The following is a 14,123-nucleotide window of genomic DNA, read 5'->3' on the forward strand; positions in this document are numbered from 1 at the left end:
TTAAGAAAAGAAAGTTTTACTAAATATACTATCAACTATTAACCAACCACCCAAAACTCAGGGACTAATTAGAAAGAAATCCCTATATCAGGGTCCCTTAAATAATTTTTCCTATAGTTTAGTCCTCTAATGAATGTGAATGATGGTAGATTATGTGTGAGTTATGATTGTGTGAGAAACTATGATTTGCGAGGATACTTTCCATAGTAATTTTTCTATTCTTGCCGAAATTTAGAAAATATGATTTATATAATCATTTTTCTGGAAAATTATTTTTCTTAAAAAATAATTTTCCCTTAATTACTGATAACTATTATCTACCCCAACCCTTACGAAAATGTATTTCCTATTGCCGTTGTTTTCCTGCACAGAGGCAGGCAGACTGGAGCATACATTTGGGGCTGTTTTCAAAATCGATTTTCAAGAAAAATATGTTCTTTATAATCAAATACACCAAATGAGTAAAATCTGCCTTCATCAGATGAACAACACACAGTCGGCTTGAGTGAAAAGAAAGAAAGCAGAGTTGAAGACAGGATTCTAAGTTCAAACAAAAAAAAAAATAAAAATGCAGACCTTCAAATCTTTATCAACAGTGAGAAGTTCTCTCCATAGATTTGGGTTCCTCTCTCATCACAGAAGGTTCTCTGCTCAACCAAACTACGCCCAAAACGAAGATCTCCAAGACCAGGTTCCCTACTCCCCCGCTGAAAACCCGATTTCTCTCTCAATCTATCTCTCTAATATACCCATTTCTCTATATCTTTTCCAGGTCTTAGTCAAAGGGAACGCTAATTCAAGAGCTGCGATTCTAAATAGACCCTCGACTCTCAATGCTCTCAATCCTTCAATGGTGTTTTTATTACGCCAATTTTATCCTTTTTTTGTTTTTTGTTTTTGTTTCTAAACATTGGGTTTGTGGTAATAGTGATGTTTGGTTAATACCCATATTGGGAAATTAGAATTTCCATTGATTTTTGTAGGCTGCACGGTTGAAGAAACTGTATGAATCGTGGGAAGAAAATCCTGATATCGGGTTCGTCATAATGAAGGTCTGTCGGTTTTCTGCATTCTTGTTTTCATTTAATTTGGTTTCAGAAAATGGGTAGTTTCTGTTTTTCTCAAGCTCTGTTTAATTTGGTTTCTAAACTATTATTTTGAATTGTTGAAGGGCAGTGGCAGGGCTTTCTGTGCAGGTGGAGATGTCGTTACCCTCTACGAATTGCTCAATGAAGGTGCGTTTGAGTCCCATTGATTTTCTTTATAGGATTTAATATTGAGGATTAAACATTGCTGCATTTATGCCTTTACAAGCTTGTGAAGTGGATAAAGTATGCGACTACATAAAAGACCAGAACAATTTCTGTCTCCTTTATGATAAGTGAATCTAATCTGATGTTCAAACTGGATGTATGGAGTGTGCAAATTGTTCTGAATGTAGAATGTGGATTATGGGGGAATTTATGTGATTATGATCTCGAAATTCATTTCTTGGGGGAGGGGATATGAAGATGTTACATTAGTTCTTGGGGTTGCCATCCATAATTGGTTTGTAAAATAGAATGTCCTGTTGTTTGTTTTCTCAGTTAGTGTTTTCATTCAGCACGGGGAAATGATTTTATGGGGTCTAAATTAGTTACGAGTTGTTATTATAGTTTGAATGTAACTTTGTTTGAAGTCTGTTGAGATTGGTTCGTAACTCCCATCCTGAGCTTATTCTTTGGATAATCAAAGTTGAGGAGAGGTTGAACTTGGGTTATTTTGGCATTTTCTCTCTTCAAATATAATAGTCAATATCGACTTGAAGAGAGCAATCTTTTCCAGACGTTATCTTCTCAATCTTTTTTCCCCCTTTTGATGTAAAGCTTTCAAGGGAGTCTTTCTTGACGACTTTTTGGGTAGATGGGATTGGATTTGTTGCATTTTTGTGGTTTGGGGGTGAGCAGTTTGTCTTGCTCTTTGTATCCTTGGTTGGCCTCTTTGACCTCCTTTTAAAGAAATTTTACCTACAAGAAAAATTGACCCAAAGAGATTTGAGATTACAAAGGGTGGGAAGAAAAACCAAGGAGTGATATTGATAGAGAGGAGTAGAAGCGGGAGGGGATGATTAGATATGAGGGTTGAGCCTTGAAAGTTGGATCTCAAAATTGAAGTAATCCTCTCAAGAGTTCGATAACAGAAACCCATTCAATTTGGAAAATATGGGGACTTCTTGATTGTTAAACCATATAAAAATCTTCCCTCCCAATGGGAGGTCAACTAAACAATGTCGTTTACAAACTCTCTGAAAGCTCTCATAGCCCTAATTAATCTCAAATTGTGAAGCCCCCTTCCAAACACCAAGGTTTATCCCAAAGCCTTGCCTATCTAATTCTTCCCAAAGTTAAGGACGATTCACCTCCAAGTTTGACTCATAAATCTCAAAATACACAACAAAGTCCTTGTTAATACCGACATGCAGAAAAATATCAAGAATGGTATAATCAAGTAATCCCCAACATTAATGGGGATCTTCTACAACATCACAATAACCCCAGTTAGTGAGCCTATTGATGGTAACATGTATAACCCCTCATTCTTACCTCCCTACAACTTTGCAATCCTACAATCACTTTGATAGGGATCAATCACAGCCCTTTAAAGTTTACACGAGGCATAATAAAAGTTTGAACAATCAAGCCCAAACCTTGATTTGGGGGGATGATCATGGAGCAGATCCCACATGCGAGGTTCTTTAATTTTTGGAGGATCCACATGGGTAGTTTAGGTATTGCAAATAATAAAGGGTAGCTGTATTAGTTAAAAGATCTAACTAATACTTCCTTTTCTAATTTTTTTATGCATTAGGGGGGAGTTCAGTAATTTAATATTTTTACGAGACAATATGTAAGGTTGGGTTATGGGACACTGTTTAATTCTTATTTTGTGATCTTATGAATAAAAAATTGTTGCTTGCTCGTTCTCTCTTGAATATGTGAAGCTTCAAGAAACTAGTGTGATTCCTAGGGTATATTGGTATATCAATAGATCTATATCTTTTTCCCATTCTCAACAATTATTCTTTTTTCAAATCCTACATCTTCATTTATTCCTTCTTCAACATACCCGAAACTCTCTAACCTTTTTTTATTGCATCTTTTACTTGTTTAAACCACAAGATACCTATTTCTAGTATCTTTCAAAATTATAAAAACTTTCTTTAAGCCCTATAGTATTTTTTAACCCTAATCTTTGGAAACCCTAATCCTAAACCTTAGGAACCATTTATTTTCTCTAAAGGTCCTACATCAAACTTATATTAATCAATTTTGATTCTTGAAGAATGATGACATGCAACTTTCTAGATCTGGTCATTGTTTTAACTATAATACTTTTGGCTTTATCGCCCACACATCTGACATTCCATGAAAAGATTTTAACAATCTTTTTTGAATAGTAAAAGACCCCCTTCTTGGTCCAACAGTCCAGCTAATTGCATTGGGTGCTTGTTGAGATCCCTCCCGATATATTGCAGCCTCTTCCTTCTGCTTCGAAGGCGAAGGCTATGGTGAGTGGCGATGAGTGCTTAGATGAACAGGAGAGTGATAACGACCACGAGTTCTGGCTGGGGAGTGAAGTCAAAGAGAGAGTAAATTTTGAGGAGAAGTTACAAGATCTGGCTGGGAAGGAGGCAAGGGGGTTTGGGCAGGTTCTTTTGATTGATGAGGTTTTGAGAAGGCATGATCAGAACGAACGTTAGTCTACTCCGGGTTATAATCAGCAGCCAGTATCTTCTTCACAATCCTTGATTCCGATGGGGGTGAGGAACATGGAAGGGCAGTGCATGAGCAGAACGATAGATGGGAGGTGGGGATTGGGCATAGGGGTAGAGGGGCTTTTCTGTTTGGGTTTTTTGTTGGAGATAGGTGATTCGTGGGCCCCAAGGCTACGTTTTTCCTCGGAACAGATGAGAGGCATCAGTGGGACAGTGCGCGTGAGCAACAGATCACTACCAGAGAAGGAAGCCATACCTACAGATGTCCATCAAGACATGAGGCGAGGGTATCGTTTGGAATGGGGCAAAGGATCTTTAACGATTGTTAACAGAAAGGACCCCTCGAGGTATTTACAAGGAAAAGAGAGTCCATCATCAAATCCAACAAAGTCACGACTGCCAGACAGATTGGGGATTGGTAGTGAGGATGCCCGCACTAATTTAGGAACTCTGACAGAACAAATTTTAGCCAATATGTTGGAATCTGGTTTAAAAGTGGGTATGTCAGTCAGAAAGGATGGTAAAATGTCTCAATTATTGGTTAATGTGGCCTTAAAAACCAACAAGGGAGTTGAGTTTTGTATGCAAAAGGTTGTGGGGCAGTGGCCACTCTCGGGGAAGGCCCCTTCAGACAGTGGGGAAGAAGGAATGTTGTCTAGAGAGCGCTTCCAGTATGAATTTTCAAGGTTAAAAATTTCGAAAAATCTCTTGGGTAGCAACAATATGGTCAAGGAGAGGAAAAAAATATTGAAAAAGGAAATAATTCAATTGAAGAGATCTGTGGAGGAATTTCCGTTAATAGTCACAACAGGGAAGAGGGCCGGAAGGCGCTTAGTAGGTTCAAATGTCGATTAAAATTGTTTCGTGGAATGTTAGGGGGTTGAATGCGGCTTCAAAAAAAGCAGCTATTGAAGCAATTCTTTATCAACAAAAGCCTCACATAGTGGTTTTGTAAGAATCCAAGATAGAGGAAGTGGATGATAGAATGGTTCGGGAGATTTGGGGGATCCGGTCAGTGGGGAGTTGTGTGCTTCCTTCATGGGGGGCTTCGGGCGGTATCATTCTTTTATGGAATAGGAAGTCAGTGGTGGTGGAAGATGAGCTCATAGGGGCCTTTTCGGTCTCAATCCTATACAGGTTGATTGGAGAGGATTTTACTTGGGTATTCTCAGGGATTTATGGTCCGACGTTGGAGAGAGAGTGCCGCCAGTTCTGGGAAGAATTAAATGATATCAAGGGTCATTGGAATAAACCGTGGGTGTTGGGGGGCGATTTCAATGTTATTCGATTTGCGTTTGAGAAGAATTGGGGGTCGAGGATCACTCCAAAAATGCGTAGGTTCTCGGAGTTTGTCGATCAGTGTGAGTTGATCGATCTCCCGCTATGTGGGGGTAGATTTACTTGGTCCAATAATCAGGAGCTTCCGAAGCTTATCAGACTAGATCGTTTTCTTGTTTCGTTGGATTGGAAAGAACATTTTGGAAGGATTATCCAGGAAAAGTGGCCGAACCCTGTGTCTGATCATTCTCCTATCTCTTTGGTGGCAGGAGTTCCAAATATTCGGCTCACGCCTTTTAGATTTGAAAATATGTGGTTAGAACATCAAGGCTTTGAGGAGATGATTCACACGTGGTGGAATGAGCTCTCGTTCGTGGGAAAGCCAGGAACAGTGTTGGGACTAAAACTGAAGGCCATTAAAGACAAGTTGAAAATATGGAATAAGAAATCTTTTGGGTCTGTGCATGATATGAAAAGGGATGTGTTGCTGAAGTTACGTGAGATTGAGAGTGTAGAGGAAAGAGAGGGTCTAAGAGTTGAAGAGAGAACTCGAAGAGCGAATCTAAACGTCGAGTTTCAAAGATTATCTACATTGGAGGAAATTTGTTGGAAACAGAAGTTGAGAGTCCGGTGGTTGAAGGAAGGAGATAAAAATACTTCTTTCTTTCACCGTATGGCGAACTTCAACAATCGGGTTAACTTCATTTCGAAGCTTAAAATCAATGACTCATGGAAGGTGGGCGAGGAGGAGGTGTGTGAGGGGGTTGTTCAGTTCTACAATAATTTATATACGGAAGAACATGTGGTCAGACCAACGTTAGATTCTTTACAGCATCTCACTAGAACAACAGAGTTGGCTTGAAAGACCGTTTGAGTTGGAAGAAGTGTGGGGAGTGGTGAGCAAGTTAGCCAGCGATAAGACTCTGGGGCCGGATGGTTTCTCTCTAGGTTTCTTTAAAGCTTGTTGGGAGACTGTGAGAGACGATCTGATGGCAATTATCGAGGATTTTTACAGGGATGGTTTCTTAGATCTGGGTTCTAATTGCACATTTCTGGCTTTGATTCCTAAAGTGTCGGGTACGGAAGACATCATGGATCTTAGACCGATCAGTCTGGTGAGCTCAGTTTACAAAATCATCTCAAAGGTCTTGGCCTCTAGGTTCAAGACGGTGTTGGGCACTATAATTGGCCCGGCTCAAGTGGCGTTTGTAATAGGGAGACAAATCCTGGATGGGGTTCTTATAGCAAATGAATGTATTGATTCGCGGAGAAAAACAAAAAGTCTAGGTTTAGTCTGCAAAGTTGACTTAGAAAAAGCGTATGATCATGTAAATTGGAATCTCGTAAAGTAGCTTTTGAGGAGGATGGGATTCGGGGAAAGGTGGGTTAGATGGGTCATGAAATGCATTTCCACTGCTACATTTTTGATCTTGACGAATGGATCTCCATCTGGGTTCTTTAGGAGCAAGAGGGGCCTTCGTCAAGGTGATCCGTTGTCGCCGTTCTTGTTTGTGATAGTTATGGAAGCTCTGGGAAGAATGTTGTCTAAGGCGGCAGGCGAGGGGGAGTTTACAGGTTTTACTAACGGTGTGGGTGGCCTTATGATTTCTTATCTTTAGTTTGCAGACGACACTTTAATTTTTTTGGAGTACTCGCCGAGTCAGTTGAGCTTCATAAGCGGTATTCTTGGTTGTTTGAGGCGATATCTGGTATTCCGATTAATTTTCGCAAAAGCAAATTGTTTGCAGTAGGCGTAGAGGAAGGGGTAGAGGTAGCAGCGGCTTCGATTGGGTTTCAGATGGGGGTTCTTCCAACCACGTATTTGGGGCTACCTTTGGGAATGGGTTATACAAGTAAAGATATTTGGGAGCCAGTGATTGAAAGGATAAGGAAGAGATTAAGCACTTGAAAAGCTAAGCTGTTATTTAAAGGAGGGAAGGTTACACTCATCAAAAGTGTTTTAGCCAGTATCCCGATTTACACCTTTTCGCTATTTTCATTGCCAAAGAGCGTGGAAGCACAATTACAAAGAATTTTTTGTGGCTTTTTGTGGCATGGCAAAGACGGTTTGAGAAAACACCATTGGGTGAGGTGGAGCAAGTTAAGTTTGCTGAAAAGAAATGGGGGTTTGGGTTTCCGGAATTTTGGTTCGATGAATTCAGCATTGTTGGGGAAATGACTTTGGAGATTTGGAGAGGAGGGGGAGAGCCTTTGGAGGAGAGTAATTGTTGACAAATATGGGGTGAAGGAGAATGGGAAGGAGAGTGGTCCAGCGAGAGATGCGTTGGGGTGTGGAAGGGTATTTTGAAAAGACTTACATTTTTCAAAAAAAGGGTGAAATATAAAGTTGGTAATGGGACTAAGGTGAGATTCTGGGAGGATTGGTGGTGTGGGAATGGGCCCCTTAGGGACTTGTTTCCGGATCTTTTTGATTTGTCTTCTAGGAAGAATCAAGTTATTTCGTGTTATAAGACTATTGTAAATGGTTTGACTAACTGGTATTTTGGCTTTAGAAGAACTTTCAATGATTGGGAGATAGATATGCTAGGGAGGCTTATTGTTATGGTGGAAAACAGTTATAGTACAACTCGTCGGAAGATAAGAGACTGTGGGAAGGCACGAGGGATGGAAGTTTCACGGTTAAGTCGTTGTATGTTGGTATTGCTCCAAAAAGTGCATCTACCTTCCCTCATTCTTTTGTCTGGGGTGGTTTGATACCCCACAAGATATCTTGCTTCCTTTGGTTGGTGGCTTTGGGGAAACTTGCAACGTTGGATCAATTAATCAAGAGAGGCTTCATTTCTCCGAATCAGTGTTGTATGTGCAGTTCTCAGGCGGAAACTATAGATCATCTTTTCATTCATTGCCGGGTAGCTTATCACGTTTGGTCACATTTCATGTCTTTATTTGGACTAGCGGGTTGTTTTCCTAGTTCAGTCAAGTCGACTTTGGATGTTTGGTTATCGTGGGGAGGTTCTTTCTCGTTATCTAAGCGGATTCTTTGGTACTTGACCCCTTTTGCGATCTGTTGGGGTATTTGGAAAGAGCGAAACCGAAGTATTTTTGAAGGGAAAGTTTCCACATTGGAAGGATTAGTTCTTTCTATCTTGGAAATTATGTTCTCGTGGTGCAAACTCTACAAGGAATTCAAAGGGATTTTCTTTGAAGACTTTGTTGTGAGATGGGATAGGGTGTGTTTCTTGTCGTGCGTGTAGTTGGTAGTCTTGGGTTGTTTGTGTTTTTGTGCTTTGCTCTCTTTGTTTTTTCTTTGTATTGGGAGGGTTTCCTCGACCCCCTTGTTGTTTTTCTTATCTTTTTCTAATAAATCATCTTTATCGATAAAAAAAAAAAAAGCTTTTTTTTACTACCTGATTCATTTTTCCTTTCCTTGACAATGTTCTTTGAATTATTTGGACATTGGATGCTATCATGCTTCCCAAGTCTTCCATAAGAACATGACATACTACCCATCACCACTTCTAGCCGTTCTTAACGGTGTGAGAATTTTCTTTGAACAATTCGGAAGCATTAGTAACCCTAGCTGTCCCCATCAAGTTGATTTTATAGAAAACCAACGATTGGTTTCTAAAACCATCCCAAATGCATTAGTTAGTTTTTCCACACAACCTAACCCTACAGTTTCCAGAATATGTAACTCCATAAAGGAGTTGGATGTCCCACACCTTGTATCCCTAAATATTAGGGATTTATGCTAATGTTTCCATGAACCCACACATGCTTGGATGTCCCATGTTTGCTGAGCAACTTCTGCTCTCCAAGCATATAGGGATTTGTCTTAGCTGGGACCCACTGATGACCTGGCCATTCTAGTTATTGGTGAGAGCAACTCTTGCTCCCCTAATTTTGGAATTGGTTATTTGCGTTCCACATCTGTTTGAGAGAAGAGAAAATTGTCCGATACAAGTGCAAATTCAAATGGTTTTGGATATCCTATTCTAGGTTTCCTAGAAAAAAAATTACCTAACCCATTATTAATTGGTTCCAGAATTGCAAGTAATGTGAGATATCCATATTGTAGTTGCATCGCTTGACAATTGGTATTGAACCAAATGGGTCATTTCCACAAATCAATGATCAATTAAGTCCTTCAATATCTCATTATCCCATATATAGGTCCTCCGGGTTTGTGTCTACCATCTAACCCATAGTTTATAGACATGACATTAGGGATTTAGAAAAGGGTCAGGATCCCTCGACTCCTAAGAATGACTCATTAAAAAAACACATGATCCCAACTCTTTAAATGCAAAATCCAATGCTTGAGATTTATCCTCGGGATAAGTATCGTTGAGATTTGTATGATCAAGATACTCATAAATCTCAACCATTGGATTTTGTGTTTAAAGGGTTGGGATCATGTGTTTTTTTCACGAGTCATTCTTATGAGTCAATGGATCCCAACCCTTTAGGAAATTCAATTAGATATTTGAGAAACTCTCTTATGTAAAATAATTTTTCAAATGAACTAATATGTAATAAAATTAGTTTATCTAATAAAATAATATTTTAAAAGCTTCGATAAATTACATGACAAGATTTTAGATATTTAACATTAGCTTTCACTGATATCAATTACCCCCCATATTAATAGGTGTTGATTCCTTGTTGGAAACTTACCATTAATAAAGTATATTTCTCTATACATTGTTTCGTGGATTAGTCACGTGGCCCTCTTAAGTGCAATGACTAGATAATCACATATTAATTAATGAACTCCTCAAATCTTGGAAACTATTGATGTGTTTGTTAATATGAAGATTTTTATTTGATAGTATGTCTCGGCAAGAGGCTTCTCATGTGGAGTCAGTCAATGTATAGTTGAGCACCCACATGTTGTCTGTGTGGTCACCACTATACCTCATCGATCATCTAGTTGTGTACTGAAAAGGCCATATACCCAAGTATAATGAATGTTAGAAATGATCGTATCATTTATAAATTTATATTGTAGAATGGTATAAACGTCTCATAATTCAGCAGAATCACATTCCAATGAATTCTTTTTATTAAATGAAAGACTATTACAAAATGATTTTGTTATGGCACTATTTCTAACATTAAAAGAACATTAAGGTGATTGAATTTTATGAGGCAGGGGGTACTCATTGAGTGTTGGGTTATAAGGAAATAAGGGGAAATATAGAACTATGTAGCTTCATGGTGTTTATATTTTACCTTTATTTACTTCAAATAAAATAATTGTGCTCTTTTTCATGTATAACTAACTAGTCATTTCTAGATATTGTAACCTCGGTGCATGAGCAAGCGTGAAACAAAATGGTTGTTTATTGTAGTTTAATTATGCTCATGAATGTGTCCTTCATACCTGCTTCATTTTTTTTTAAAAGCTACAATGACTATTTTTAATAGTGTATCCATCATTTCCACAATATTTTTCTTAAAATGTTTTGTTTTCACACATAATAAAAAACTTCCTTAAAATTTTTCTTTGCCAAGAGGGTTTTCATGTGGTTTATCTTTTCTTTAAGTTGCAACAAAATTTCTCTAATATTTCTATCATTTCCCAGAAAAAATGCAATATTTCTAGGGCAAAAAATTTTCCTTTTCTAGGAGTCCAAAATATACTTGACATCAAAATTTAGGAACTTGGTATTATAAATATTATATTGTAACAAACCTTATGGTAAGAGAGTATCAATAATAGAACTTTCATTACCTTTAGCATGATGAAAATAAAAGAAAAATGATAAAAGTGCTAAAATCTTAAAGTATAGGATCCAACGTATTGGATGCATACTTGTATCAGCATCCATGTTGTGGATTTTTGTATTTGAAGACTCCTAATCCTTGTTTCCTTTACCAGCATCTGTGTGGGTATATGTCTTTTGGCATCTTTGCTTAGTGGAAGCTGTTCCACATTTTGGGTTGTCTGTTTTAAATTATTGCCTTTTAAATTTAAGGTTCCATGTATATAGATATGGGGATCGTTCAAGGGCCAAACATTTCATCCTATATGGGTTAGAAGTTTCGGAATGGGATGATTTTTTGTGAGGATTATTTTTATGGTGAGGAGATCATCCTCACAAAAAAAAAAAAAAAAAAAAATCAGCCCATTCCGAAACTTCTAACCCCAATTTACAAGTTGAAGAATCGTTGACCGTCCATTTTTTGCAAATAGAAGTTTTGGAATGGGCGGTTTTTTTGTGAGAATGATCACTTCGGTGAGGAAATCATCCTCACAAAAAATCAGTCGATTCTGATACTTTTAGCCCCATCAAAAGTGGTTTACAAATTAACGCTAAAAATTGACGGTCCACGATTCTTCAACTTGTAAAATAGGGTTAGAAGTTTCAGAATGGACTGATTTTTTGTTTGGATGATTGCCTCACCATATAGATCACCCTCACAAAAAATCAGCCCATTCCGAAATTTCTAGGTTTCTAGCTCATATCGGACAAAACACATTAGCTATGTTAGTGGCTCTTGAACCCCACCCATATATATATTCGGTTCAAGTCCATGTACACCCATTATATATATATTCATGCTTTTGGCTGTATTATTAAATAGTGTTCTTGCTTAATGGTCATGCAAACTTTATGCAGGGAAAGTGGAAGAATGTAAGGAATTTTTTGCGACATCATATAAGTTCATATATCTTCTAGGAACATACTTGAAGCCCCATGTAAGTATTTAACATTTCTCAAGCATTCAAAGTTGAAGCACTAGAGCTTAAGGTGCTTCATCTAAGATCCGTATTTTCTTAGTGATATGTTACATATCAGGCATCTTTCCCATTTTCCTCTTTAAAGCTTCTTAGTATATGGACATTTTGTATTCATATCGTTTTATTGAATCTGCATCCTTCTACACTTCAAACATGGCCTTTGTCTGCCCTAAAAACCTGGGAAGACAAATAGTTCTCATATGCCTACTTTTATTTTTGATTACTTTCTATCTCCATAAGTATAATTTTATTATATCCATCTTAGGATTTCTTTTCTTTTGGTGTAAGTTCTTCAAGGAATTTAGAGGTATATTCTTTGAAGATCTTTTGTATAGATGGGATGGGATGGGATTTGTAATTTATTGGCTGAGTTCACTTTGGTCCCATGGTTTGTTTTCTTGTATTTTGCAGTCATATGGACCACCTTTCTTGATGAGATTTTCTGAGCTTATTTATTGAAAAAGAACTATTGAATATGAGAGGAGTTCGAGAAGACCTGCCTACTTATAAAAGGAAGCTATATCTAGCTTGTAGTTGAATACATGATGTCCCATCTGAACACAAAATCGTCAAAAATACATCTTTGAACTCATCAAATAATTTGCACCAGAAAAACAACAGCCCTATAATTTGCACCTATGGAAGAAGTGGCAGTTTTTTATTTCTGATAACACAGGCAGTTTCTGGTTAATTCTCTTGAATTATTTGAAAATGGACTAGGATTTAATTAAAGAAATTGTACAAGGACACATTTTTGTTGTTGTTGGAGCAAGTAAAGAATTTAGGAGGAACCGGGAAAAAAACATATGATGTGGAACCTAAAAGGGGAGTAAAAAATACAGATATTTTTCCAAACTATCATGTCATTTGCATGGCACAGATGAAGTACAAAACTTCTTAGAAATTGTTTGTATATAGGGGACTCCCCCTCCTAATCCTTTGTAAATTTCTTCTTCAATAATATTTTCATTATCAAGAAAAATTCTGTAGGACACCATAGTTAGCCAAGCTTTTTGGTGTCGGTGCTGTAAGTGTAATAGAAGTAGGAATGCAGGGAGGGTTTTAAACTACACAGAGACATGGCATTGTAATCATTGGGTTCATAAATGCAATCGAATCAGAAATGGAAAAAAAAAGACTGATGGGGTAGGAGTATGAATGCTTCTCAATGGAGCTCAATCTTAAGTAAAGGAGCAACTAAAAAATCGAATATAATATTGACAATAATTGAGGTGTGTCAATAACTCATTTCGCCCAACATAATGCCCAATAGTGCAAGCATCTCTCTTCTTCTACCATTATATTTAAGCTTCTTATCCCTGGAGTAGGAGAAACCTAAATTTGGCAGGTAACTTGATCTCACTATGATAAGGAAGCTTAATTTATGCATGAGTAGGCATGGAGTGTTCAAAAAATTCTAAACAGATTGTCCCGTAGTGTTGGCAATTGTTGAGGTCCTTGAACCAATGCTGAGGTATGAAGCAAGGCGCTTGACTGACTAGTACCTTGAGGTGTAATTCTTACATGCATGGAATTTTTAAATAATTAATGTAGCATATCTGAATAATTAATATTGAAAATTAACCTATCCAAAAATATAAAAATTAGGGTAGCTATAGAAGTGCATGTGATCCGATGCTCATTGGGTTTGCTATAATATGATGCTCACTCTGTATTCATGGATTTATCTGCACCCTTATATATTGTACCAAAAGGTTATCTGGAATGAGACTCTTGTATGAGATGGTAAAGTACTTTAAATGTTACATTCTGCCCTCTCACTACTGCTTACTCCTTGCTTCTATTTGTGAAAGTTCATTTATCATGTCTTGACATGTTGCCTTTTAGGCTTTGTTAGTGTCATCTTTTATTATTTTCCTTTTCTTCCCCAATTTTTATTCAAGTAGAACCTCAGTAAGCTTTATTTAATGCTTTTGAGTTTGTGTTTTTAGACTTGATCTTCGTACTATATGAGTATAATAATTCTTATATGACTTCCATCAACTTGTTACCTACTCACTGTACTAATGACTTTCTTTTGTCTGAAATCCTTCTTGTCAAATAAATAGATGTATCCTTGTTCAAATGGGATTGACTTATTTGTTACATTGTAATTATATCAATGGTTAGTCTTGGGGTATTGACCAGTATCTATGTAATGGTTTTTTTATAGGTGGCTATCTTGGATGGTATCACCATGGGGGGTGGGGCTGGGGTTTCAGTTCCCGGGACATTCCGTGTGGCAACTGATAGAACTGTAAGTGACTGCTAATGTATGCCTTTTCTGCTTCTTATGCTTGAAAATGTTCTAGGTGACTTTATTATTAAAGTAATACCTATATAATCTGTGGGTTTACATTAAGCATAGATTAGGTTTAGTTT

General features: G+C 37.5%; 1 protein-coding gene across 1 annotated transcript in view; it reads left to right on the top strand.

The window, feature by feature from the left end:
• The first annotated feature begins 342 nt into the window (after window positions 1–342).
• The window catches only part of LOC147389148 (ATP-dependent caseinolytic (Clp) protease/crotonase family protein), a 31,625-nt gene continuing 17,844 nt past the window's right edge, over window positions 343–14,123 (top strand). Inside the window, exons 1-6 of the mRNA XM_086419833.1 lie at window positions 343–691; window positions 773–853; window positions 984–1,052; window positions 1,172–1,235; window positions 11,620–11,699; window positions 13,915–13,998. Coding sequence (XP_086275959.1) covers window positions 569–691; window positions 773–853; window positions 984–1,052; window positions 1,172–1,235; window positions 11,620–11,699; window positions 13,915–13,998 — 501 coding nt within the window. The 5' untranslated portion in view covers window positions 343–568. The remainder of the gene's footprint in view (window positions 692–772; window positions 854–983; window positions 1,053–1,171; window positions 1,236–11,619; window positions 11,700–13,914; window positions 13,999–14,123) is intronic.

The sequence above is a fragment of the Akebia trifoliata genome, chromosome 12, assembly GCF_017979445.1.
Source record: "Akebia trifoliata isolate Shusen 1 chromosome 12, ASM1797944v1, whole genome shotgun sequence".
In the NCBI taxonomy this organism is placed as follows: Eukaryota; Viridiplantae; Streptophyta; class Magnoliopsida; order Ranunculales; family Lardizabalaceae; genus Akebia; species Akebia trifoliata.